This window comes from Physeter macrocephalus, chromosome 16 (genome assembly GCF_002837175.3).
Source record: "Physeter macrocephalus isolate SW-GA chromosome 16, ASM283717v5, whole genome shotgun sequence".
Lineage (NCBI taxonomy): Eukaryota > Metazoa > Chordata > Mammalia > Artiodactyla > Physeteridae > Physeter > Physeter macrocephalus.
In genome coordinates, this window is record NC_041229.1 from 24,563,291 (window position 1) to 24,590,435 (window position 27,145).

General features: G+C 37.1%; 1 protein-coding gene across 3 annotated transcripts in view; it reads left to right on the forward strand.

The window, feature by feature from the left end:
• LOC102991654 (sarcolipin) overlaps positions 1–27,145 on the forward strand; it is a 104,375-nt gene that overhangs the window by 56,120 nt on the left and 21,110 nt on the right. Inside the window, exons 7-9 of one of the 3 annotated variants that reach the window (XM_055091594.1) lie at positions 5,447–5,626; positions 16,856–16,958; positions 17,164–17,210. In XM_055091594.1, the coding sequence (XP_054947569.1) occupies positions 5,447–5,626; positions 16,856–16,942 (267 nt within the window). In that variant the 3' untranslated portion in view covers positions 16,943–16,958; positions 17,164–17,210. Of the gene's footprint in view, positions 1–5,446; positions 5,627–16,855; positions 16,959–17,163; positions 19,155–27,145 lie in introns of those variants that run through there. The other 2 variants (XM_055091593.1, XM_055091597.1) reach the window with 2 other exon arrangements.

Sequence of the window (27,145 nt, forward strand, 5' to 3'; positions counted from 1 at the left end):
AGTCCTAAAGAAGATTGAATTTCAATTGGCTTAATCCATTGGACTAAAATAATGAGCTCTAGCCACTGTGATCAAAACAAGGTATCCAAGGGAACTGTGTTCCTTTGACTCATATTATATTATTTTTAGAAGGATTCTATTACATGGTCATCCTGTCCAGTCCTCCATCTGATGCTTGACACTACTTAGCAAGATTCCATTAATTAGTCATTTAATTATGACTGAACATTCTTGTCTGCAAAACTCATTAAGCCAGCAACAGGGATTGCATTACATTTTTCATATATTAATATATTTATTAACTCAACAAATATTAATTGAACACCAACTATGTGCTAAACATTGGCACAAGGTTGAACAAGACAGACAAATTTCCTACTCCATGGGTCTTACTATCGAGTTAGAGAGAGGAATTAACATATAGATAAAGAAGAATATGCCACTGAATAATAAATATATGATGAAAATAAAACAGGTTGGTGGAATAAAGAATGATGGGGCAGGTAGTGGGATGGCTATAGTAAGTGGAGCAGAATGGAAATGATGCCAAAATCTTGGCTCTCTGTGCACCAATGCCAAACAGAAATATGGAGACAGAGTTATGGAGGAGAAAGAAAGAGTGGCTTTATTTCTTTGCCAGGCAAAGAGGGAACCCAGTAAGCTAGCGCCTCAAGAACTCTGCCCCCCTCCCTGGGGAATAGGGAGAAGTGTTATAGTCGTAGTCAGGAGTATTCGATAAGGATCAAAGCAGTAACAGTTTTGCATTCTTCTTTCTTCTGAAAAGTTTCAAAAGGGTGGGGTTGCTGACAAGATTAGGGTGTGTGCAGGGTCTCAGGTTGTGGGTCTCCTAATCTTGATGAGCTTCTCTTGTCCCTTTAATCTTGCCTCAGGTGGTTTCCTCGCTGCTACTCCTTTCATTAGCAACTGTTTGAATCTGTCCTTTGGAACTCAGGGAAGGTCATGGAGGCTGGAGTCTTGCCTATGAGAAATGGGGGACAAAAAGGCCTCCATGCCCAGGAGTCCCACAGGACTCTGCTCAGTTTCACTCTCCCCTTTTCTTTGATACTCCTCAATCTTGAGGAGAACATATGTTGGATGAGAAAGGGAACAATCGTTTTGGATAGAGATGTTAGTCATAAACTCAGCAGAAGAACTTGGTTTTAGGGGGTTTAATACCTACTTCAGTTTTCTCTTTCCCCAAATCTGTCAGGGAACAGGGCGACAACTGCTCTAACTACTTCCTGCTGAGATGGGGCATAGTCCTGCCTAAATTTTGGGGAATAGATAGTGAATTAGAAATATTTGAGTTCCAAGTCCTGGATCCGAGTCTTATATGATTAAGATTTCAATACCTTGTTCTGCCACTTTGGTGCAATAGATCCAGTTAGAGGTAAGAGAAGTGTCAACTTCAGTAGACAGAATAGATTTCATTTTCTTAGGAATTTAGGAGAATAAGTCTGAAGCCAGTTGTTTCCAAACCATTCCCTGTATGGGGAAAAATCCATCAAGGCAATCCTGAAGACACGGAAATAGGAAGCTGACCACATATCTAGCAGTTAGAATTATTGAAAGAATCAGTGTATGAATAAAGTATGAGAAAGGATAAGAAAACAGAACTTTCATTCTGCTTGTCAGAACAAATAAAGTTTCCCAAAGGGTGAGATGTCTGCTTCCCAGGAGTCTGCTTGCTGGCTGTAGGCAGGCTTGGCTGGTCAGTCTCTGGTAATCCTCTTGCTCTGGTGGGATGTACCCACGGTTTTACTCCATTCAATTTTAGAGAGAAGAACATCATAGGATACCTTCCATTTTTTTCAAGCTGCTGCTCAGGTCATTGCTCTTTTTCACATATTCAGCAGCACCTGGTCTTCTGCTTTGAGGGCATGCAAGGGAGCTTTCAGGCAAGGGGGAGACCTGTGGAACACAAACTCATGCATAGAGGTTAACAATTGACCAATCTGTTGAACAAGACCTTGCCATAATTGGCAAGACCTTGTCTCATTTTAGATGAGTTTTTTTGCATAGCTTGGTGAGAGTTTTCTTAATAATGTATTTACGAAGGATTTTTGTAACTTCCAATGCTTTTTCCAGTTCTGGCTAGAAAGGCCTCTATTCAACCTTGATCAGTTGAAGAGGATGGGGGAATTTTCAAATCTTTGTGGAGTCTGATATAGTTAAGAAAATTCAAGTTTGCAAAAAAACAGGAATGAATGCATTTGAAATCACATCCACAGTGGTCATCTAGTTTTACCATAGTTACTCTACTTTAACTTTCAAATGCAGTCCCCTCCTCAAAGTTAAAGCAGATGTCACTGTTAATGATTTCACTGCTTTTCTAGATATGAGAAGATGCTAGAATTTGGGCTCATAAAATCTCCTGAAAACATCTAACTATCTAAAGGCCTGTTGTGCCAGGTTTTCTCAGAGCACAGAGTGCCCCATTCCTTATCTCCACCCTGAATTCCTTTCAGGGGGTGTTGAAGGTCAGTGACCACAGTGGCCATTGACTTAATCCTTGCAGAGGCAGATGGCAAGTGCCAATTTTCAGTTGGCCGGGCCCCTTCAAGGTCATAAACTTGACCGTGGTTTGGGGGACATTTCATGAGCATTTCATCCCACGGTGCTAGGAATGCTCATCTCCAGGTTTGGTGAAGATTTCACTGATAGGCCACTCAATGTGTTATTATTGGACTAAGGCTTTCTTGCAGCAAAAGTCTCTGGACCGCCTGTCTTACTAATCTCTTATGGTCCAGGAAAATATTCCCTCTTGTTGCTTCTTCCCATATCTAGAGTTACACTATTACAATCATTGATCTCGTATGGAACTACACATCATTTCCTCAGAGGCTCAGTCACACATTTGGTAATGTAAGAAACAATTTTGTAAAACAGACAAACTGCAAATAATGTAGCTAGCAGTATTAGCAAAGTCATAAGTAAGAGTTAAGCCAAGAACTTCCATTAGGCCCAGTATATCCCAGGTCATCTGACTTAGTCTGTTCTGTACCAATCCTTATCTCTAAGGGAAATTATGTATTGGCACTGTCCATAAGGCACCCAGCTTAATATCCTAATGTTACTAGACTGATTATCCTTAGTATGATTTAATAGTTCCCAACACAGAGGTGACTTTAAACTTAAATTATCATAGTTAGCTGTTAACTACATAAATCCATCCCATAATTGTGGGGGGTTTATTCTTTGGCTGAAATTTTGCTTGTTGCTCTGAACTTGAGTAGAAGAGGAAAATTCATATTTATGGCCAGAGTCAGAGTAGGCATTATTAACTTGCTAGGTGAGGGGATTCCACCTAGTAATATCAATAGTGGCCTAAACATGACTATAATTTTTCTTTTAAGATAAATTTCCTATGAGCCAACCAATTAGAGCCTTGGAGTGGAGAAATCCACCAAGGTAACCCAGAATTACGATCCACAGGTAATTGGTCACAAATCCAACAATTGGATTAGATTTAAAAAAAAAAAAAACTAGCATAGGATCGTGCCCATGATAGGAAAACATTTGATTCATATGCAAGGGTCCAAGAATTCAAGAAAACATTGTAAATGATCATACGAATCAGGTGCAGCATCTTGGGTAAGCTATCTACTTCTGATGTTGTCTTCTTTTCGTCCTGGTAAGAGTGTAGTTTCTCCTTTGTTTGAGCATTGTTTTAAGATGATTTTGAGGTCAGCCACCCTCTCTAGAGGCCAGTCTGGTGCAGGGACCCTTTGTGAGTGAAAATTAATCCAACAGGCAATTCCCTTCAGTTTTATTATGCATGAGCTAGTTAGGAGTACCTGATATGGGTCCTTCCATCTGGGTTGGAGATAGTCCTTTAAATTATGTCTTTTCCAGTATGCATAATCCCTGGTTGCTGGTTGTGGGGCATCTGATCTTCATGCAAAGACAGATTACTAAGAAGAGCTTCAGAGACAAACTTTGAGTGTCCTTTTAATAATTAAACTTTACATTAATATAACATAACAGCAAGGAACTATCTGGGAGGGAGTCTTAGTAAACACAGACCTCCATTAACGAAGGTGGAATTTAATATTCACTGAAACAATATTTTTCTCTCTAAAATTACCCTCTTTTCTACTAAATGTAACCAAATTAAGACTAATTTGTTTACAAAATAAGTCTGGTCTCAATAAATTTGGCCTGATGATTTATATAACTGGAATTGATTATATAGACTTTTTACTTACTGAACTTTTATGAGGAGTCTCAGACTGGACTTTTAAAAGACTTCTCAGGGCTAGGAACGTCACACCAAGGGCTTATAACAGATTTCACCTAACAGATCTAGGTGAATTCCTCCCTTTTCAAGGTTCCCAAAATACCTTGAGATTTCTGTACCTGTTAGTGAGGTAGCCTTCCTAATTTATCTGATAAAGCTGTTGGGAACCCAAGAGTTTCCAGTCTCTGGAGGGAGCAGATAGAGAGAAAAGATAAAGGTTTCAATTTTGTTTACAAAGGTAAAATTTACCAAATTACTGTAAGTCGTAATTAGTTTTAAGGGAAAGTTTTCCTTGCACCTGGAAAACACAGATTCAATCTAGTAATTTTTCAGATAGAAGCTATAAAAATTATAACCGTATTCACCAGTTCACTCAGTTCTATGTACCTAATCCTTTTTGTTAACAGCTTTATGAAGCCATCAGGTTTTTCATTAATATTTTTCAATTTCTTACCCAGTTCAGCATCATGGTCTGAAAATCAGAAACTTGTATTTATCCAAAAGTCCTTTCTCTAAATCTTCTTGAAGAGGAAGCATTTTTGCAAAGACATCAGAATAAAACCATAAGTGTATAATGACAAAAGACTTAAGAAGGCATGTTTAAAATCTGATTACAATACAATTGACAAACTAACTTGGTTACTACTGTGACATACAACACTTTAAGATTGAATTATGACTGATAACATTTTACCAGGACATGTCAGAGCTTTAGGAATTCCATATAATTTCTAGAATATCTATATTGGTAGACATTTACCATACAATATAACAAGAAGATTTATTACTCATTTGACAATACTTCCCCTGTACTTTTAACATACCAAATGAACCTAATTAGTTTAATATCTCTCTTTGGTATGTTTCAGAGGCCCTTTGAAGCATCGCAAAGTTAGCTAGAGGTCAAAGGACTTCATTTTGATTTAGGAAGTTTTGTCAAATAAAAATGTCAAAAAGGGTTTAGAGCACTCAATCAGATAGGATCACAGGTCACTGTGAAACAATAGTTATTCACTTAGCCAAAGTAACAATAAAAGATTTCAAAGGCAAATACAGAACAGATCACTTAAGGGATAATGAAACTTGAAATCTGTTATCAAAGGCACTTCAACATTTTAAGAAATCTTGTCTTCTTAAGAGAGAAAAACCAAAAAACCACATTCAACTTTTGTTCCCACTATTTTTTTTTTTTTTTTTTTTTTGCAGTACGCGGGCCTCTCACTGTTGTGGTCTCTCTCGCTGCGGAGCACAGGCTTCGGACGCGCAGGCTCAGTGGCCATGGCTCACGGGCCTAGCCGCTCCGCGGCATGTGGGATCTTCCCGGACTGGGGCACGAACCCGTATCCCCTGCATCGGCGGGCGAACTCTCAACCACTGGGCCACCAGGTAAGCCCCTGTACCCACTTATTTTTAAAATTCATATTACTCAATTAAATTTATATTAATCTTAGTCAATCCTGACCATGTGCAAAACTCTTTTCTCGGGGTCCACTTTCCACAAATCTTTTTATCATTTCTGTATCCATCACTTTATTTCCCATTCAGAAACTGCCAGCTATAAGTCAGACCTGCTTCCTTTTTCCTTAATAAAATGCAATTCCATTCCTCATGGCTTCTTTACTGAAAACATACATCCTACTTTCCTACTGTATACTGAAAAGTTTCCTTTATTATTTTTATTAGCTTTAATTACATGTTTAAATTAGAATCCTTAGCTCTTAAAACCGTAATTTCTTGTGAAAACTAAGAAGTAAGCAATTATAAACTGTCTTTTACATTAGCATTCTGTAGACTGGTGAACATAAATACCAGTGATATTTTCTAAAAACATTTGCTTTCTTTAGAGAATGTGACACCAAACATCATTAATAGTCCTAAATACCTTTTGTTTCTCTGTAAAAGGAAGCCGATGTTCAGTAATTAATGTTTCAGTATCTTATTTTATTTGGGAATGAACTAGCTATTCAATAAGCTTCCATCACTTAATTTAGCACAACTCTAGAATTTTAAGTTACCAGAATCTGGAGAGACTATTTTAGTCCTAAAGCATAATTATTCTTAATAGAGTTTATCTAAAAGCCCTTATCTCATTTGCATTTTCTTTTCTTAAAAGTTTCTTCACATCGAGTTACTTTCCTTGCTGACAAATTTGCAACAGATATAATAAGGTCTTATTTAACTTATAGTAAACCTAGGTGCAATGAAAGTATTCTAAGATATGTCTGTGTAAATTAGATCAACAAACTTAAACATTATTACAATGTATTAATTTAATACTAATATTTCCCAGTTCACATGAAACTGAAATTCATTTAACTTAATTTCTCTTGTATTTAGAATTGTTTGATTTGTAAGTGATTACTTTTCTTTAAGCCAATTAAATAGAGTGCTTTACAAATTAACCTCAGCAATAATATCCAAAGACAGAGACACATACTGAGACATACATATATCCAGACAGACACAACAAGAGATCTCATAGCTTCATTTTCCAAACTTAGTCATGAATCAGATAACACAATATAAAACTCACTAGTTTATAAATAACAGTTGGAATAAGAAAAAAATTTTAAGTCTTCTCCCCCACCCCTCTTTTTTTTTCTCAGTCTCAGGATTTGGAGATCATCTAGATTAGATAAGTGTTCCTGAGAGCCATGGTCTCAAGGCACAGGGAGAGAAAAGCAAGTTCTCCAAGTAGGACTTGTTCCCTCAGGGTTAGAATTCTGAAAAATATTATTTTAATAAGCTAGCTTTCTCTAAGTGTACATACAAAAAGAACTGATTTTGCAATTTCCAAAAAAAGTTTTTATCTTAACCAATTTTCTCCAGAGTCTAAAGAATATTGTGGCCACACTGTCAAAAATCATCTTTCTTTTTCTGTAGTCATTCATAGTTTCATAGCTAAAATTTAGACCAGACAGTGCTCAAATTGGCCCTGATAACAGGGGCAGATTTCTCCAGAGTCTAAAGAATATTGTGGCCACACTGTCAAAAATCATTTCTTTTTCCATGGTCATAGTTTCATAGCTAAAATTTAGACCACCTAGTGCTTAAATTGGCCCTGATAACGGGGCAGACTGGCTGATAAAATGTTGTCCCAGGAAGGATAGTCCCTCTGGGGAGGTGGGGTCTTAGTTTAATCAGAAGAATCTGAAGGAGTATGGAAACTTGCAGGAGTAGAAGGGAAACTTGGTTTCCCCTTAAGAGTTGGAAAAAGTTAGAAGGAGATCGTTTAGAATGTCAGAAGCTAATTGTAAGAGACCCATTTTCAGGCCATTTTTCTTTTTGTCACTGAATCATAACTATAGGTCAACCAGTCACTCAAAATTTTTCCCAAGGGACTCTCAGGTGGAACTTTAGAGGAAGTGCTTCCCATTCTAGCTCAAGCAATTAGTAACAGATGTCTGTGCACTCAAACCAAAGTAACCAATCCAAACCAAAACCTCACCAGCCGGAAGACACACTCAAATTAAAACAAAAGGCAAAGAGAAGCCCAGAAATCAAAAGCCAAATGGCAAAAATGCCCCAAACGTGACTTCCCAGTCCCACTAGATCCGTGAACTTTGTCCAAATTGACACCTTACAAATGGAATTTCCCTTCACAGGGATAATTCTCCAAAGTGGAACTGAAGTTCCCCAAACGGACAAAGTCAAAAAATCCCGGCGTGCACTCCGTGGGACTTAACCAAATTGCTGACAGGTGTGTCGCAATGTACCAAATGCCCTCTTTCTGATCCTTCAAGAGTTAATGCCTTCTCGGAGTAGAAGCCTGGGCCGATGTGGGGAAGGGAAAACGAAGGTGTCCTCAAGGCAAAGAAAGCCTCAGCAGCTGCTAGGGCAACCTCTCCCCCATTCTCCACTGCAGCCTTGGAGTTCCACAACGGAGAAGGCAAGCCGGGTGTGATTGGGGAGCGGCCCTACGGCAGGGGAACCCTGGCAATCTGGCCTCAGAGAAATCCTCCAACCCTCTGCTCTCCCTGAGGAGGCTGGTGTGGAGAGAAATCCCTGAGGGTCCAATGAAGCCAAGGGACACTATGAGGCTGCCTGCCTATGAGTTTATCCCAGACAAGCCCCGAAAATTTGATGCCAGAATCTTGGCTCTCTGTGCACCGATGCCAGACAGAAATATGGAGACAGTTATGGAAGAGTACGAAAGAGTGGTTTTATTTCTTTGCCAGGCAAAGAGGAAACCCAGTAGGCTAGTGCCTCAAGAACTGTGTCCCCCCTCCCTGGGGAATAGGGAGAGGTCTTATAGTTGGGGTTTGTGGTCAGGGATAAGTGAAAAGGATCAAGGCAGTGACAGTCTTGCATTCTTCTTTTTTCTGCAAAGTTTCAAAAGGGTGGGGTTGCTGACAAGGTTAGGGTGTGTGCAGGGTCTCAGGTGGTGGGTCTCCTAATCTTGATGAGCTTCTCTTGTCCCTTTAATCTTGCCTCAGGTGGTTTCCTGCTTCTCCCTTCATTAGCAATTGTTTGAATCTGCCCTTTGGAACTCAGGGAAGGTCATGGTGGCTGGAGTCTTGCCTACAAGAAATGGGGGACAAAAAGGCCTCCATGCCCAGGAGCCTCAAAGGGCCCCCGTCTTGGTTTCAGAAAGACCTCTCTGAAAAGATAACATTTAAACTAAAATCTGAAGAGCAAGGAGTAAGTCATAGGAAGTTTTAGGAGAAAAGCATTAAAGACTGAGACAATGACTGGTGCAGGGACTCAATGGCCAGAACAAGAATATCTTGTGTGTTGAAGGAAGAAAAAGACCTTGTCTTGAGGGACATATATTTGCTAGTCATTTGTTTTTTCCATTTTGTGAATCAGATTATTTATTTATGTTACTTACCTTAAAAAATGGATGTCTTTTCCTTTTCCTATATGTTTTCAGGTGTTCCTGGTACAGCCTAGAAATTAATTCCTTATTGGTTTTATATGTTGCAAACATTTTCTAATCTGTCACCATACCACTGCATGGTATGGTATGCATTGTTGAACTGAAATCCTTTATTTGATATAGTCAAATCTCATCAACTTTTCTCCTTATGGTTTTTGCTTTCTAGTTCTTTCTTTTTTTAATTTTTTTTTTTTTTTTTGGCTGTGTTGGGTCTTTGTTGCTGCGCATGGGCTTTCTCTAGTTGTGGCGAGTGGGGACTACTCTTTGTTGCAATGTGCGGGCTTCTCATTGCGGTGGCTTCTCTTTTTGCAGAGTATGGACTCTAGGCATGCGGGCTTCAGTAATTGTGGTGGGCTCAGTAGTTGTGGCTCACAGGCTCTAGAGCTCAGGCTCAGTAGTTGTGGTGCATGGGCTTAGTTACTCTGTGGCATGTGGGATCTTTCTGGACCAGGGATGGAACCCGTGTCCCCTGCATTGGCAGGCAGATTCTTAACCACTGCACCACCAGGGAAGTCCCTGCTTTCTAGTTCTTGTTTAAAAAATCCTTCACTAAGTTTGTAAAATATTTTCTTAAATTTTTTCTTGTTTGCTTTATGGGTTTACCTTTCACATATGTAACACATTCTGGAATTTACATTAATAATGTGAAATGTAGATCCCTGTTAAATTTTTTTGCATATTATAAGCCTGTTGGGGAGGGAGAAATTTTCCCCTCTACGCTTCTTGAGTTCTTGTGGCTGGACTGATAATAAAATTGACACAATACAGATTAATAGGAGAAAAAGAAACACATTTTAATTGAGGTACATGGAGGTGCTATAGAAATGGGACCTAAGAAGTGGCCAAAGCAGGCAGCTTTTATACTTTATAGACAAAGAACAATAAGTTTGTGAGGAATTGCCAGGAGAAAGAAACTTAGGTTTTGGGTGCCCAAACAGTGAAGAATCTAAACAGAGTTTGGGCTTGGAGTAGTAAACTAAAGAAGTAACAAGTTTATTTATATAGACTTATTGGCCCTAATTCCCTATCTTTGGTGATTAAGGTGTCCTTCTACCTCCAGACACTGGGAGTGCACCTTATACATGAGAGATTTATCTCCTGCTTTTAGGGAAACAGAAAGGAGGATCAGGGTGTCCCTCTTGTGTTGACCCTTTAAGTAACTTTAATTCAAAATAATCAATATGCCATTGATGCACATTTCGGGGCAGCCTACTCTGGACCGCAACAAGCCACATTTTCAACATCCACCTTTCCCTGAAACTTGGTGATACCACTGCTACTATAAACAAAGATCTGGGCATTAGGGATGTTTAGTGTTACAGGCATGTTTTAGAAATCATGAGTTCATGCTTATAACAATTCAGCCCCACAGGGATCTTCCTCTCTTTCCCCCATCTGTAATTGTACCTCTTTTCTTACACAGTGAGAATTCTGGCTTCCTCAAACATACTAACATTTGCTCTCTTACTCAATCCGACAATAAATATAAGATTCAGAATTCTTGCATCCATATCCCTATGAAAAACAAACCTACTAAAAATAGAGTTTGAGGGCTTCCTGGTGGCGCAGTGGTTGAGAATCCTCCTGCCGATGCAGGGGACACGGGTTCGTGCCCCGGTCCTGGAAGATCCCACATGCCGCGGAGCGGCTGGGCCCGTGAGCCATGGGCACTGAGCCTGCGCGTCCGGAGCCTGCGCTCCGCAACGGGAGAGGCCACAACAGTGAGAGGCCCGCATACCACAAAAAAAAAAAAAAAAAAAAAAATAGAGTTTGAAATCTGCTTTCCATGTTCTCTCATTCATTTGAAATGCAATTGAGTTCACTTGTTTCTGTTCACATCTGGTTTTAGGTCTCCCCCAGTTCTTGTTGATTTAATTTCATTGTTTGAATATGTAGAAGATTAACGTGCTTCCAGAAGTCAAAACCATACTGAGAGAAGCATCAGTTCCCTTCCTATCCATTCCTCCTCATTTCTCTCCACTCTTTGTATGTCCCCAACTTACAACCTTTCCATTTAAGACTTTTTGATGGTGTGAAATCGGTATGCATTCAGTAGAAACTGTATTTCAAATTTTGAATTTTGATCTTTTTCCAGGTAGTGATATGCAGTATGAGCTCTCGTGATTCTGGGCAGTGACAGTGAGCTGCAGCTCACAGTCAGCCCTGTGATCACAAGGGGAAACAACCGATACACTTACAATTATCGTTTTTCACTTTCAGTACAGTATTCAATAAATTATATGAGATATTCAAACTTTATTGAATATCTCTAACACAAAATAAACTTTGTGTTAGATGATTTTGCCAAACTGTAGGCTAATGTAAGTGTTCTGAGCATGTTTAAAGTAGGCGAGGCTAAGCTATGTTGTTTGGTAGGTTAGGTGTGTTAACTGCAATTTATGATGGGATAATTGTGATGTAACCCCATTGTAAATGGAGGAAGATCTGTAATCAATTTCATTGTTTTTTAGTTATTTATCCAGTATTTCTTTTTGCAAACAATTGTGTTTTTTTAAAATCTCCCTCTTCTAACACAAAAGGTAGCATAATATGCATACTCTTTGGTGTTTTGCTTTTTTCACTTAATAGTATTTACTGGAAATCATTCCTTTTTCACTCTGCCATTTATTCAATGCTAAAATTATTGTATATATTATATTTACTATGTTTCTTTACTATTTGAAAACATTTCTTTTGGTATTTAGGAAAATTTGTATTATTAGTTGTAATAGTTATTTTTGTTTCTTTTTTGAAATTGACATATATTAGTTTCAAGTGTACAGCATAATGATTCAATATTTGTAAATACTGTGAAATGATCACCATAATAAGTCTAGTTAATATTCATCACCACAAAGTTACAATATTTTTCTTCTGATGAGAACTTTTAAGATTTACTCTTTTAGCAACTTTCAAATATCCAATACAGTATTATTAACTAGAGTCACCATGATATACATTACACCCCATGACTTATTTATTTTATAACTGGAAGTTTGTACATTTTGACCTGCTTCACCCATTTTGCCTACCCCTCATCCCCTACCTCTGGCAACCACCAGTCTGTTTTCTCTGTAATATGAGTTTGTTTTAAGATTCCACACATGAGTGAGATAATATTTGTCTTTCTTTGTCTGACTTGTTTCACTTAGCATATTGTCATTAAGGTCCATCCATGTTGTTGCAAATGGCAACATTTCCTTCCTTTTTTAATGACCAAATAGTATTCCATTGCATGTACATACCATATCTTCTTTATCCATTCATCCATTGATGGACATTTAGGTTATTTCCATGTCTTGACTGTTGCAAATAATGCTGCAATGAACATGGGTGTGAATGTAATTGTTATCTTTGTTTTTTTAAAAAAAATATTTATTTATCTGGCTACGTTCAATCTTAGTTGCAGCAGGTGGGATCTTCTTTGCAGCATGCGAGATTTTTCACTGTGGTGTGTGGGCTCTTCGTTGCAGTGCATGAGCTTTTCTCTAGTTGTGGCACGTGGGTTCTAGAGTGTGAGGGCTTAGTTGCTCCAAGGCATGTGGGATCCTAGCTCCCCAACCAGGGATCGAACCCACATCCCCTGCATTGGAAGGTGGATTCTTAACCACTGGACCACCAGGGAAGTTTCTATCTTCGTTTTAAAATCTTTTCTAGTACCCTTAGTTCCTCTTTTTAAAACTAATAATATACTTTCAATTTAAAATGGTATCTTTTTTTCTCAGAGTCAAAATCTTCTTTCTATTTTCCCTTTTATCTCATCTTCTCCCATTATCTTGGTTGCCTTGCTTCTATTATGTTCACATACTATTCTTCTATCCATTTCTTAACCCTTGTTTTATTCTTAACTCTACAATGAAATGTATTAAATACTCATCATCAGTCCTTTTGCTGATGTATTCTCTCTTGGTTGAAACTTCTCCCTCGTATTACTTTGGAAGGGTTTGTGTGCACTTGAAGGACAGCGTGATTATGTATAAAATCCTTGGTTCTGCCAGTCTTCCCATCCAAACTATTAACTGGTTCCTTCAGTTTCCCACAAGACTGAGGATCTGCTGGGACCATCTTGATTGCAAATATTCTGTCCCATCATCAAACCTGTGTCAGATCACAAGTTCTCCTTTTGTGGTCAATATATGGTCACCAAACCTTTAAGCCTAGTGTTTTATACAAGAATTAGTGATAATAAAGTTTCATGACAAGGCTTTTGGCTTGAGATGGGGGGAGAGAAACAGAATGGCCAGACCCCATCATACACAAACCTTGTGTGGAAGCTTAATTTAGACCTGGTTCCCAGAATATAAATAGATAAGACACTAACTGGGGAATTCCTCTGGGCTAAGGCTACTGTGAAAAGAAAAAAAGCTTTCATAGTTTAAAACAAAAAAGTTTCAGGGCTTACTTCCCTTGAAATAGCTGACAGTATATTCCTAGCCCCTTTCCAGAATTTACTCAGACAAAAGGTCATTCATCTATAATCTCTTCAAAGCCTTGAGATTTTGAAGGAAGCTCCAGTATCAAGGCTGAAAGGGATCTTAGAAGTGATCTAATCTACCTTTTCTTCCTTTAACAGATGAGGAAACTGGGAGCGTTGTCTAGAGTGGAAGGAGAAGTATTTGAAACTTACATGTGAAATTTCAGTCTTATTAAAATGCTTTGAAAAATAAATTTGATGCAGAAATGAACAAAGAATTATAAAATATTTTTAAGTTTTGGATTCAGATTTTTAAAAAAATTTTAAGAGGAAAAAAATCACAATAAAACTGAAGTCCCTATGTTACCTCTCTTACCTTATTCCTTTTCTTTCCTAAAGGAAACCATTATCATGAATTTGGTATTTATTCAGTCCATACTTTTACACTTTTGCTTATACATATGTATTCAATATTATGTAATTATTTTAATTTATAGAAATGTTAGCATAGTATATAATCTGAAATTTGCTTTTTAAAAATTTTGAGGGCACAGAATTATTCAGTGAACATCCTTGTACATACATCTGTGAGTATAGCAAGTAAACCCCCATCATTCCAGTGTCCCCATGGCTATTGGGGAATGAGTCACTCAGCACAAGTGTTCTTGTAATTGGGACATGCTGTGATAATTAGCAGCGGTCAGTCCACATCAGGTGTCAGGACACTTTTGCCTTCTGGAAGGAGTTTTGGATGAGTCAAGTCTACTGCTGTCTCTGTTCCTGACAGTGTGACTTTGGTAGAGGAACTGAGGTGTGACGGAATGAGCACTGGATATGACACCAGGAGACTTTGCTTTCAGCTGTACCACTAATTCCACTTGGACCTCAGTTTCCTGATATGTAAAAAGAATGATGCTGCTTCACAGGGCTATTGGGCTTAAACTGGATAGGTGTGAAAATGCTTTGTAAGATAAGAGATAAAAGCAGAATATTGCTATTACTAACTTCTATAGGTCTCAGTTTTCATATTTGTAGAATAAGAGGGATAGAACTAGGTATTGAAAGCCCTTTTCCCATCTAAACTAGCCTGTTATTCTGTGACTGGGGATAAAGACAGATCCCCCAAATGAGAAGGGTAGCAGGTGACCACTGTTGGAACAAAAAATATTACAAAGCAAATGAGATAATACGGTATCCCTTCCTCTCTCCCTTCATCACTTCTTCCATTACTCCCTTCTTTTCTTTCATCTGTTTCTTCCTTTCTCTCTTCTTTCCTTTCTTAGTTTTCTCTGTTCCTTTGTCCTTTCTTCCATTCCCCGAACTTGCTATACTTCCTGAAGCATTGATTTCCACCCTTCCTAGCTAACTTCTATTTATTCTTCAGGTATTCTTTGTTTTTCTGGGAAGCTTCCTCTTGTAGGCTTTTCCTGATCTCTCAAATTTTGAGCGTGATGCCCTTCCCATGTTCTCCCATAACACACTCATGACCTTCATCGTTGCACTTATCACCCTGATACGAATTGTCTTCAACCATTAATAGAATGTAAACCTGGGGGCATGGAAGGTCCATGTCTTGTTCACTGCTTTATCCCCAGAGCTCATTCTAGTGCCTGGAACATAGTGGGCACTCCAATTCTGTTGAATGAATGAATAAATAAATATTCAGGCACCATGCTAGGCAGCATAGATACAAAGATAAATAAGACAAAGCTTTAAGCTCTCAAGGAATTAGAAGTCTTGTAGGGGGGATAGACAGGCAATCAAATAACTGCAGTTCCACATTATAAGAACAAGCAACAGAAATCTGTTCAAAATGCAAATGCATATAGAGAAAAGAGTTTGAGTGGGTCAAAGAAAGTTGTACAAGAGATAGGTAAGCTGGATATTAAGGATGAGCAGGAATGTGTCAATCTGAGAAAAGCAAAGGACATGCCAGACAGAGCATCAGCATATTTATTCAACAAGTATTAACTGAGCCCTTACTATGTGCCAAGCACTCTTGTAGGTATGGAGGGTATAACAGGCACATCGGAAAACATGCCCCCTTGGAATCCTTTCCCACCCCCTGCAGAGGTCTCCTTTCTGTCTGACCCATGCCATCCTGTGTCTCTGCAGCTCTCATGCAAATGTAGGTACTTACTGCATATGAAATCTTACAGGGAAATTGCTTTTCTTTGATCCAAAACAGCAAGGTCTTGGCTGTTTTTGTGCTGAGGAGGACGTGAGGGTTTATATTTCTCAGTGTTTTCATCAAAGCTGTTACATGAGAACACCCTGGAAATGTAATCTGAGTTCTCCAAGGCACCGATTGGGTCTCACCATCTGTCTCAGGCCACAATCTGACTGAGGACTGTCTTTGGCTGAACACCCTTGCATGGGTGAAATATTAACACAAGCATCTTCCAAATAGAATAACAAAGTAAGAAAAAATATAAATGAAATAAAGGTTAGAAGAAGTTTCATAAATCAAAGCACACCATTACACAGAGCTTTTATGGAAACAATCAGTAAAAAAATACAGGGTTACATGGGGTGAAAGAAAAACCATTAAGGAGGTTGTTTCATGATGAAACTGGAATTTCCATTTGCAGCAGGGTTTGGACCTATTTATAAAGAGAGCTAGAAAGGAAATTATCTTCTTTATTGTCAAAAAGGGTTGTACTAATTTACCAGAGTAATTCAACTTGATATAGACAAGCCCTCTTCTCCAGGTGATTGACTGTATGGGCAGCCATAAGGTTCATAATTTGAGAGGGAAAGAGGGGGGTGGGGGAGGTAGGTCATGAATCAATTTTAGTATTTAAAAACATTTATCTACATCTAAAAACGCTTTGTTGATTTTAGTTTTTTAAGTTGTATATGCAATAGTGTAGAGTGACTAAAAGCTCTACAACGCACAACAGCAATCCTGCACCCTAGCTCTTCCCCTGGAGGCAATGATCTTCCCCTTTTGCTGATTAATTTTATGTTTACTTACATATTTTAAAATAATGCGTTTGTATTACTCCTTGAGTTTTCAAATCTTAAGCATTATATTGACTTCTTACTGTGGTAGAAAGAACTTATTTCTCTTCACTACTCCTCCCCCCATGTCCCAATAGCATTATATTTTAATTTTATTTAGCTCAATATTCAGTACACTAGGGTTATGAGAATGCCATTCATAGTTGAGCCATGTAATAAACTTTGACTACTTTTCATTTTCTGCACAATATTGAAATTTTTCTTGGGAATAAAACTTGTCATTTTTTTGTTTGCTTGCTTTTCTAAAACTTACCATTTATTAAACCCCAAACTTTGATTCTCTAAAACTCCCTTCAAGATGTTCAGATGCATCAAGTTTCCTAGTGGTTTGCATTTTCCTGAAGGAATCTCTCATGGCCATCTGACACACTCCAGGGTGAACTGATTGTCCTTCATTCCAGGTACACAGGTGTCACTTTGAGCTGTCCATTCATGATTATCTTGGTATTTCCTTAGCCTCTCCCTTTTTTTTGGATCCCATGTCTTTTTTTTATGGATAACGCTCTCATTTTGGTGGAGTACATTATCTGGGGCTGAATTTATGGGAGGTAAATTGCTTGAAACCGAGCATGTCTGAAAATATCTTTCTTTTTTTTTTTTTGGCAGCACCAGGCAGCTTTTGGGATCTTAGTTCCCCAACCAGGGATTGAACCTGGGCCCTCAGCAGTGAAAGCTCGGAGTCCTAACGACTGGATCGCCAGAGAATTCCCCTGAAAACATCTTTATTTTACCTTTTCACTTTATTGATAGTTGACTGGGGATAGAATTTTGAGTTGTATATAGTTTTTCTTCAGAATTTTGAAGTAATTGGAAACCTTCTATCTTCCAATATTGCTGATGAGAAGATGGAAACCAATCCAATTTCTTCTTCTTTGAATATTTTCTTCTCCCAGTACAATTTCTGTTTCCTTCAGATTGCGTTTCTTCTGTTTGTATTGGACTTTAACTTCCACATTTTCTGATAATCTTTAAATATGTAGGACTAAAAACTGCTAAGACTCTCTGAGTACATGACTGAAGCTTGTTGACTGTGCACTTCTATGTAAGGTGAAGCTGTCAGGGACCTTTCACTGGGGGAATTCCAATGTCAGTATCCTTTCCCTTTGGGCTGCTCAGATTCCTCAGAGAAGGCTCTTCTAATCTTTTGCCCAGAGCTTCATGTGAAGGTTCCACTCTTCTGGAACCTGAGGAGGGGAAGAGGGCTGGGGTGGGAGATGGGTTCACCATCCAGGTGTATGTTTATTTAAATCCACTCTTTAGTAGGATACTTCTGTTTTTAATTGTGCCCGAGATTTCCCAGTCCAGAGACTCTCTCCAGGGAATGAAACTGCAGTCTGCTCAGGTCGGGGAAGAGCAGTTGTTGGCTGTGTCAAGGTTAGGGGGAGGGAGGGATCTTGGGACCTAGCAATTTCTTGAAAAGCTCTGAACTAGTTATCTTTATTTCAGCCACCCCTCTCTTCATCCCCAGTGCCACCAATCTGTACAGTATAAATCAGACTGACTCTTGGTTTTCTCTACTACCAGTTTAGGATTCAGTTTTCTTAGTTTTGCTAAATCGGTTACAGCCATCCTTTTGCAGTACAGCTTCCAAAATTTACTTGCTGCTTTCTCCTCCTTTATTCTCACGGTCCTTATGGCTTTATGCCTTAAACAAATCTCTCTACTGTCATTTTAGTAGGGTTTTGAGAGGGAGCAAAATTATATGCATATGTTCAATCTTTCTGTCTTAACCCAGAAGCCCAGAAAAATTTTAAATTGAGGTAAAGATATGCTATTTCTATTACTGTATCTTGAACATCAACTGAAGCCAGGAAATTAGTAAGCAGATAGCATAAGGGTTCAGAACTTACACCCTGGAATCAAACCTGAGATTGAACCTGTGTCTTTTACTTGCTTGGTTTTTGACCTTTTGACATTTACCTAACCTCTCTCGGCCTCAGTCTTTTTCATCTGTATGATAGAGATAATAATATAAATAATTTATGAGATTAAAGTACATATACATATATGATATGCTTCTTACATTGTCTAAATTTTAGAACTTAACAAGCACTCATTAACTTAAAGGTAACTTGGGTGCTCATGAAAAGACAGTCAGCAAAGAGAAACCACAGTAAATGACTTCATGACCTTCTGACTCTATGTTATTGAACACCCATTACATACCAGATTCTGTGCTAGGCACTAGGTTTATTATGGAAAATAGAATGAAGGTTAAGGCTAGTCTTTGAGGAGTTTAGAGTCTGGTAGGGGAGAAAAACAATAAATAAGCACAAGTAAATATAGAATTAAAATTTGTAGTAAGTGCTATAAAGGGAAAGAACAGAATGCTATGAAAGAGAATAACAAGGGGGAATTACTTTGGATTAGTCTGCTGGGAAAAGCTCTTAATGACTGAGAATACTGCTTATACCATATCCAGACTAGTGTCAAAGTGGATCAGTAAAATGCACATGCATTTAAACTATTCAAAGTAAATTAATATTAACCTATAACATGTAGGTCAAAGGGATTAGAGATATGACCTTGCTGTCAAGTTATTTAACTTCTCTTTACCTTAATTTCCTCATCTATAGAAAGAAGATTAGACACAATAATCTCTCAAATCATAGCTCTACAATTCTATGTGAATTTAGGACAGAAAATATAAGAATGTTGTAAATAAGGTTATATATAAAGAGAATAGACTTTTTTCCATTTAGTCCTCACAATATGGTTTTATTACTGAATTTAATTTTTTTCTTAGTAAAACATAAAAATTGTTTATAAATGATTAAAGCAAGAAATAAAAAATCCTCTCCTGATCAACCCCCCCACAGAGACTCCACAGATGACTACTGCTTATTCAGATCTTCTCCTGTAACATGTCTCTGTTCATTTGTTCTGAGTATGTGATATTATGTTCTCAGATATGAAAAACAAAATATTGAGAGTGGTTAATATTGCTATTTTCTTTTTTTTTAATAAATTTATTTATTTATTTATTTATTTATTTATGGCTGTGTTGGGTCTTTGTTGATGCACACAGGCTTTCCTTTAGTTGCATAGAGCGGGGGTTACTCTTCTTTGCAGTGTGCAGGCTTCTCATTACAGTGGCTTCTCTTGTTGCCGAGTATGGGCTCGAGGCACACGAGCTTCAGTAGTTGTGGCTTGCAGGCTCTAGAGCTCAGGCTCAGTAGTTGTGGCTTGCAGGCTCTAGAGCTCAGGCTCAGTAGTTGTGGTGCACAGGCTTCGTTGCTCTGAAGCATGTGAGATCTTCCCGGACTAGGGCTCGAACCCGTGTCCCCTGCATTGGCAGTCAGATTCTTAACAACTGTGCCACCAGGGAAGTCCCAATGTTACTATTTTCTACTTAATTTTTTCCTCCTATCATTTCTTTCTTTTCCCACAATATGCATGTATTACTTTTATAATCAGAAATGTTAATTTTATTTAAATAAAATAATGCTAGTTGTAATGAATAATAAAAATATTTTATCTCTGTTTTATTCTTAAAGAGAGAAGAGAGCTATGCATTTCATTAAAAGTTTGTGTGGAAATAGTTCTGGCTAGTAATTATATTTTGCTGCAACCAAACTGCTTGTGAAGATTTATTCTATAAGTAGTTAAAAAAAAATATGACAGCCAGACCATATAACCATGTTATATACTCCTGAAAGGAAGTACTGGCCTTTATCAGCAAGATCTTCCTTTCTGTGATAAGTTCAGGGGTAGGCTTCATTGAAAAGAAAAATTTCTCTAACGTCTTTTAATAATTAGTACAGTTGGGCTTCCCTGGTGGCGCAGTGGTTGAGAATCTGCCTGCCAATTCAGGGGACATGGGTTCGAGCCCTGGTCTGGGAAGATCCCACATGCCGCGGAGCAACTAGGCCCGTGAGCCACAACTACTGAGCCTGCTCGTCTGGGGCCTGTGCTCTGCAACAAGAGAGGACTCGATAGTGAGAAGCCCGCGCACCGCGATGAAGAGTGGCCCCCACTTGCCACAACTAGAGAAAGCCCTCACACAGAAATGAAGACCCAACACAGCAAAAATAAATAAATTTAAAAAAGAAATCCCTTTAAAAAGAAAAATAATAATTAGTACAGTTGAAAATTTATCAGCTTTAGAAAAGTGATGGTAGATTGAATATTTTGTATTATCTCCTTTCTTGTCTAATATTTTTTTTTCTTTTCATCTTAGTTTTACTTTGTTTTTATTATTTTCTAGGAAGTATAAGAAGGTCAGTAGGAAATATATATATATCTATATCTATATTCCCATTGAATGATCCGTCTGGCATTCCATCATTATCATATTATATCAGGACTCTTCTAACTTTTTGAGAAGTTCAGATAGAGTTTCATTATGTATTAGAATATTATTGATGAAAATTTAAGGGAATGAGGATGTTCCATGAATGACATAGATTAGATCAAATCCTGGGTGCTATGCAGTTACCACTAAGGTTTGTGAATTCTTATTCATACCAAGCACAGCCTATGGAGTGAATGCATAACATTTACAACTATTTTTCAAATATTTGTTGATGCTGTAGTATTTAATATAGTGTGAATTCATTTAAAGGTATTAAAACATTTTGTCAATAAATATTTTCTAAAAGTTCAGAAATCATTTATCTAGTGAAATGAGTACTTGATATGGAATATATATCTTGGAATGACCTTAAATATTGCTTTCATATATAAAAGGTATGACTCCATCCTGGGTTGACCATTTAACTAGCTGTGTGGCTCAGTTAATTTTTCTCATTTGAAAAATGGAGATAATAGCACAAACTCTATTTATTCCTCCAGGAATGGTGAATCTCAAGTGCTTTAAAGAAGCTGCATACTTTGAAAATAGATGTTGCTATCTTGACAGTTATTATCATAGTTGTCCATATAATGATATAAAGCATAATGAGAGAACTGAAAAAAATGATTCAACTACCCCTCCTACCTCAGGGTCAGAGAATCGAGTTCAAGTCCTTAAATTTTTAGTTTTTGTTGTTCACTTTAGTAATAATTTAAAAAATAGAAACAAAATTTCTGAGTCAGTATGACAGAATGAGAACATGCATAAATCTCCATTTTCTGTTATAAATACATAGGAATGAGAGATAAAATATTAAATTATATATATATATATATATATATATATATATATATAATCACATTCAAAAATAACTGAAACAACCACAATGGACAAAGGCAGAGAGGGAAACTACAAAGGTAATCAGAGCCTGAAGGTATGTAATTCTCAGGAGGCTGGGATCAGAAAGAGTACGAGGACTTCAATGTCTTCATAAAAACAAGATGTAAATATGCCTCAGTCATGATGACGATGGAGATAAAGTTTTCTTCTTCATTATGGGGGAAAAGTGTTATTTTCTTTGCTCTCAAATATCACCTGTGTTTTGTGTTGAAAGACAAAGGAAATACACTTACTTACCCATCTGAAACTTACTTCTGTCCAAGCCTGGTAGTTGGAACAGTTTTCTGTGTGAGACTGGAATTTGAGCTTGTACAATATATAGTGGCTATAACTGGGCCACCTGAGTAAGTGGGAATCCCAAGACAAGACTGCAATATGTGACTTGGTTTGAGGCCAGACAACTGGTGAGGCAAGGATGACTCTGCCCTACATGCAGGCCAAATATAGGAGAAACCCTGCACTGAAGATGATCTCTCAAACAAAAAAAACACAAGGACAATTGGTGTCATAAAAAGTAGTCAATAGATCCATAAATAAGAAAATTCACAACCAAAGAAAGAGCTAACAAAATAAATCTGGATGGGCCTTAAAGTTTAAAACTGTCAAAAAACCAACCAACCACCACCTACCCCCCAAACAACAATCCCTGAAAGGTAAAATTATCATCCATAAAACAAGATTAGGAGTTAATGAAAGCAGAAGAGTCATATATGAAAATGAACTTATTGGAAATCTTGGGAATAAAATATAACCATAAAACTTAAAAATATAATGGATGGGTTAAATAGTAATTTTTAAAGAACCAAAGAGAGTTTATGAATTGGAAGATAGAACAAAAGAAATCTGGGATGCAAAGACAATGAGATGTGAAAAATGAAAAAGAAGTTGAGAAATATGGAAGATTTCAGATTACCTGCAGGATATATCAACCAGATCAATAGCCCACTCCTCAGTCATAGCAATAGAAGCCAGACAACAATGCAATTATTGCTTCAGAGTACTGAGAGAAAATAAATGTAAACATAAAATTTGATACTCAGAAAAATGATCATTTAAGAGGGAAGCCAAAGAAAGCACATTTTTAGCTATTTGAGGACTAAGAAATCTTACTATTGATATTACTGAAAAGAATTGTCATTGAAAAAATTCAATGTTGAAATGGACTCTTATTGAAAGAATTATTGAAAGATGAATTTCAGCAAAAAGAAAAGGGAACCTAGAAGGAAGAAATGTGATGCAAGAATCCTGGTTGTGCCAATAAATCTGGAAAATATCTTGATAAATCTAAGTAAGCATTGGTTGTATAAATAATAACAATCACAATAATAACAATACCATTGACAGAGAACTAAAGAACTAAACAATAATTACATGGGTATTAGAGGATATCAAAGGGAATGACTGGATGTAATGTTCTTTTATTATTTAGAAGGAAGATAGAGATGTTGAGTAAGTTTAGGTTTAATAGAAAATGTATGTTTAAATATGTATTTAGATTATTGGGTTAATCTTTCAAAGAACAGAAATAGATGATAGAATTTCCAAGTCAATAGAGGGAAAAAGGAAAACAAAAACAGAACAACTTTATGAAAACAGGCAGGAAAGGGAAAAAAAGTAAAGGAAAATGTGGAAAATATAAAATGTTATAAATATTTCAGAATAATCTCATAAATATAAGTTGAACCTACTTATTCAAAGATATACACTCATATTAAATTTTTAAAATTTAGCTTATGCAATTTAGAGAGACACATATAAAACAAAATTACATAGAAATGTTGAAAATAAAGAAATATAAAAGTTACCATGTGAATACTAATCAAAAGACAGCTAGTACAGCATTATTTAAACCAGATAATATAGGATATAAAATTAAAAGCATCAAGAAGGGCAAGTAGAAAAATAGCCTTAAATAGGTAAAAATCTCACTAGAAATGTAATAATATAACAAGAAAGGCTCAAAATATATAAATTTTAAAATTTAGCATTATAAGGAAGGAAATGCAAACCTACAGATATTATGATAGATTTTAGCAGATCTTGCTCAGAAAAGGATCAAGTAGCTGAAAATTAATAAGGGTATTGGGGTTTTGAGAAATATAAATAGCAAGTTTGAACTAACAGATATATATTAATATTATTTTTAATAATCAGAGAATATGCATTCTTTTTTAAGTACACAGAAAACAGTTACATGAACTTTTCTATTAGACTCCAAAGACAGTCTCTTAAAATTAGGAGAATTCATATCAATAATTAAATAATATTAGACATAAACAATAGAAAAGAACTAAAATATCCATACATTTGATGCACAAAATAACTCACTTCAAAATAATTTGTGGTTAAAGAGGAAATCTTAATGAAAAAGAAAATCTTTAAAAGGTCCAGGTAGAACCCCACGTATTCCGAGAAAACCAATGCATATGCCTCCCTTTCTTGCCTTAATCATCCCCCGGTGTGAAGTTGATTTGTGAACTAAGTTCCCACAACTCCATTCTCTGACCATTGAATAAAGCTTGTGCTGCTTTCATCTCAGCTTCAGTTTTTGGCTGCCTGAACCCAAAAGAATTTTCCCTGCCAAGGCAGGGGCCTCGGCTGGGACAGGGCCCAAGTGGGGGTCCAAGTAACCTAATTCAGTAACAAAAGATATTAAGATTTGTTACTTTTGTGTGGTAGGAACATTTAAATTATTTTTACATTTCTAAATTTTTAAGTTTTCTCCAAAAAAATCTACAATAAATTACATCGTTTGTTCCTCAACTTCAACAGCAGAGAAAATCATCCCTTTAAAGCATATCATGTGCCAACTGAATAAACAACCGTCAGACTTGGTCAGTGGTAGGAAGCCTAGAATGTACTATTCTTAGATCAAGAAATCCTCAGTAGTTCAAGTTACTACAGGTCTTGTAAACATCACTATGGTTTCTCATGTAAGTTGGTGAAAAATTACAGCATTTTTTTAAACATCTTTTTGTTTTTCAACATCTTTATTGGAGTATAATTTCTTTACAATGTTGTGTTTGTTTCTGCTGTACAACAAGTGAATCAGCTATATGTATACATATATCCCCATATCCCATCCCTCTTGTGCTTCCCTCACACCCTTCCTCGCCCACCTCTCTAGGTGGTCACAAAGCATCGAGCTGATCTCCCTGTGCTATGCTGCTGCTTCCCACTAGCTATCTATTTTACATTTGGTAGAATATATAAGTCCATGCCACTCTCTCACTTCATCCCAGCTTACCCTTCCCTCTCCCCGTGTCCTCAAGTCTGTTCTCTACATCTGTGTCTTTATTTCTGTCCTGCCTCTAGGTTCATCAGAACTTTTTAAATTTTTTTTTTTATTCCATATATATGTGTTAGCATACGGTATTTGTTTTTCTCTTTCTGACTTACTCCAATGTATGACAGACTCTAGGTCTATCCACCTCACTACAAATAACTCAATTTCGTTTCTTTTTATGGCTGAGTAATATTCCATTGTATATATGTGCCACATCTTCTTTATCCATTTATCTGTCAATGGGCACTTATGTTGCTTCCATGTCTTGGCTATTGTAAATAGTGCTGCAATGAACATTGTAGTACATGTCTCTTTTTGAACTATGGTTTTGTCAGGGCATATGCCCAGTAGTGGAATTGCTGTGTCGTATGGTAGTTCTATTTTTAGTTTTTTAAGGAACCTCCATCCTGTTCTTCATAGTGGCTGTATCAATTTACATTCCCACCAACAGTGCAAGAGGATTCCCTTTTCTCCACACCCTCTCCAGCATTTATTGTTTGTAGATTTTTTGATGATGGCCATTCTGACTGGTGTGAGGTGATATCTCCTTGCAGTTTTGATTTACATTTCTCTAATGATTAATGATGTTGAGCATTCTTTCATGTGCCTGTTGGCCATCTGTAAGTCTTCTTTGGAGAAATGTCTGTTTAGATCTTCTGCCCATTGTGCTCTAATTTCATTCTTTTCCATGTAGCTGTCCAGTTTTCCCAGCACCACTTATTGAAGAGGCTGTCTTTTCTCCACTGTATATTCTTGACTCCTTTATCAAATATAAGGTGACCATATGTGCTTGGGTTTATCTCTGGGCTTTCTATCTTGTTCCATTGATATATATTTCTGTTTTTGTGCCAGTACCATACTGTCTTGATTACTATAGCTTTGTAGTATAGTCTGAGGTCAGAGAGCCTAATTCCTCCAGCTCCATTTTTCTTTCTCAAGATGGCTTTCACTATTTCAGGTCTTTTGTGTTTTCATACAAATTGTGAAATTTTTTGCTCTAGTTCTGAGAAAAATGCCATTGGTAGTTTGATAGGGATTGCATTGAATCTGTAGATTGCTTTGGGTAGCATAGTTATTTTCACAATGTTGATTCTTCCACTTCAAGAGCATGGTATATCTCTCCACCTGTTTGTATCATCTTTAATTTCTTTCATCAGTGTCTTATAATTTTCTTCATACAGGCCTTTGGTCTCCTTAGGTAGGTTTATTCCTATTTTTTGTTGCAATGGTAAATGGGAATGTTTCCTTAATTTCTCTTTCAGATTTTTCATCGTTAGTGTATAAGTATGCAAGAGATTTCTGTGCACTAATTTTGTATCCTGCTAATTTACCAAATCTTTAGGATGCAAACAGTGACAATTTTACTTCTTTTCCGATTTGGATTCCTTTTCTTTCTTTTTCTTCTCTGATTGTCATGGTTAAACTTTCAAAACTATGTTGAATAATAGTGGTGAGATTGGGCTACCTTGTGTTATTCCTGATCTTAGAGGAAATGGTTTCAGTGTTTCACTATTGAGAAGGACATTGGCTGTGGCTTTGTAATATATGGCCTTTATTATGTTGAGGTAGGTACCCTCTATGACACTTTTTGGAGTGTTTTTATCACAAATCTGTGTTGAATTTTGTCAAAAGCTTTTTCTGCATCTATTGAGGTTATCATATGGTTTTTATCCTTCAATTTGTTATTATGGTGTATCACATTGATTGATTTGCATATATTGAAGAATCCTTGCATTCCTGGAATAAACCCCACTTGATAATGGTGTATGATCCTTTTAATGTGCTGTTTGATCCTGCTTGTTAGTATTTTGTTGAGGATGTTTGCATCTATGTTCATCAGTGATACTGACCTATAGTTTTCTTTCTTTGTTTTTCTGGTTTTGATATCAGGGTGATGTTGGCCTTGTAAAATGAGTTTGGGAGTGTTCCTCCCTCTGCTATATTTTGGAAGAGTTTGAGAAGGATAGGTGTTAGCTCTTCTCTAAATGTTTGATAGAATTCGCCTGTGAAGCCATCTGGTCCTGGGCTTTTGTTTGTTGGAAGATTTTTAATCACAGTTTCAATTTCAGTGCTTGTGATTGCTCTGTTTATATTTTCTATTTCTTCCT